At 59.2% G+C, this 645-nt stretch overlaps 1 protein-coding gene across 1 annotated transcript in view; it reads left to right on the top strand.

Annotated features, from left to right (window-relative positions):
* The first annotated feature begins 415 nt into the window (after positions 1 to 415).
* Positions 416 to 645, top strand: part of Tbca (tubulin folding cofactor A) — a 64,399-nt gene continuing 64,169 nt past the window's right edge. The window contains exon 1 of the mRNA XM_004645728.2: positions 416 to 557. Coding sequence (XP_004645785.1) covers positions 505 to 557 — 53 coding nt within the window. The 5' untranslated portion in view covers positions 416 to 504. The remainder of the gene's footprint in view (positions 558 to 645) is intronic.

Raw genomic sequence — 645 nt, 5'->3', positions numbered from 1 at the left:
GACGATGTTTATTTTAAGAAGTACTACATTTTCTTGCTAAGTTAAATTCTATAGAAACATTTTTGCCGAAGCTTGGGGGTCAGTGGAGCTTTTCTGCATGCACGGTAGTATTTTCTTTCTTTCAACACCAAATACCTTGCCCCACCTGACACTAGATGATGGTAACCAAAAACATCTTTAATACAGTTTCCAGGTTGCCCGTCCACTAAGCAGATAACCCTGCAAAGCAATGTCTGGCTCAAACCCACGTTTAAGGGAAAGAACAAAGTTTCTCCAAAGGCCTGAGTTACAAGGAGAGACCGGGAAAAGTTTCACTCTGGTGCACAGCGAAGCAAGCCGTCCGGCTGCCAGCCGGGAAGAGCCCACGGCCGGCGCCGCGAGGCGTGGCCGGGCCGCGCAGTCTGCGCATGCGTGCGGGCCGGGCGACGCCGACTCCCTACCGCCTCGCGCGTCGCACTCTCGGCCCAGCGGGTGCCGCCCCTCTTGCCCGCGAGTCCAGGCGCTATGGCCGATCCCCGTGTGAGGCAGATCAAGATCAAGACCGGCGTGGTGAAGCGGTAAGGAGCTGCGGCGCTCGCGCCCCCGCGGTGGCCTCACGGCGGCCGACGGGCGGGCGGAGCTCGCAGGCCCGAGGCGGGCGGCGGG

Source organism: Octodon degus, unplaced genomic scaffold (genome assembly GCF_000260255.1).
Source record: "Octodon degus isolate 3935 unplaced genomic scaffold, OctDeg1.0 scaffold00238, whole genome shotgun sequence".
Taxonomy (NCBI): Eukaryota; Metazoa; Chordata; class Mammalia; order Rodentia; family Octodontidae; genus Octodon; species Octodon degus.
Note: the sequence above shows the minus strand (reverse complement) of the source record. Positions and strands in the feature narration are given on the sequence as shown.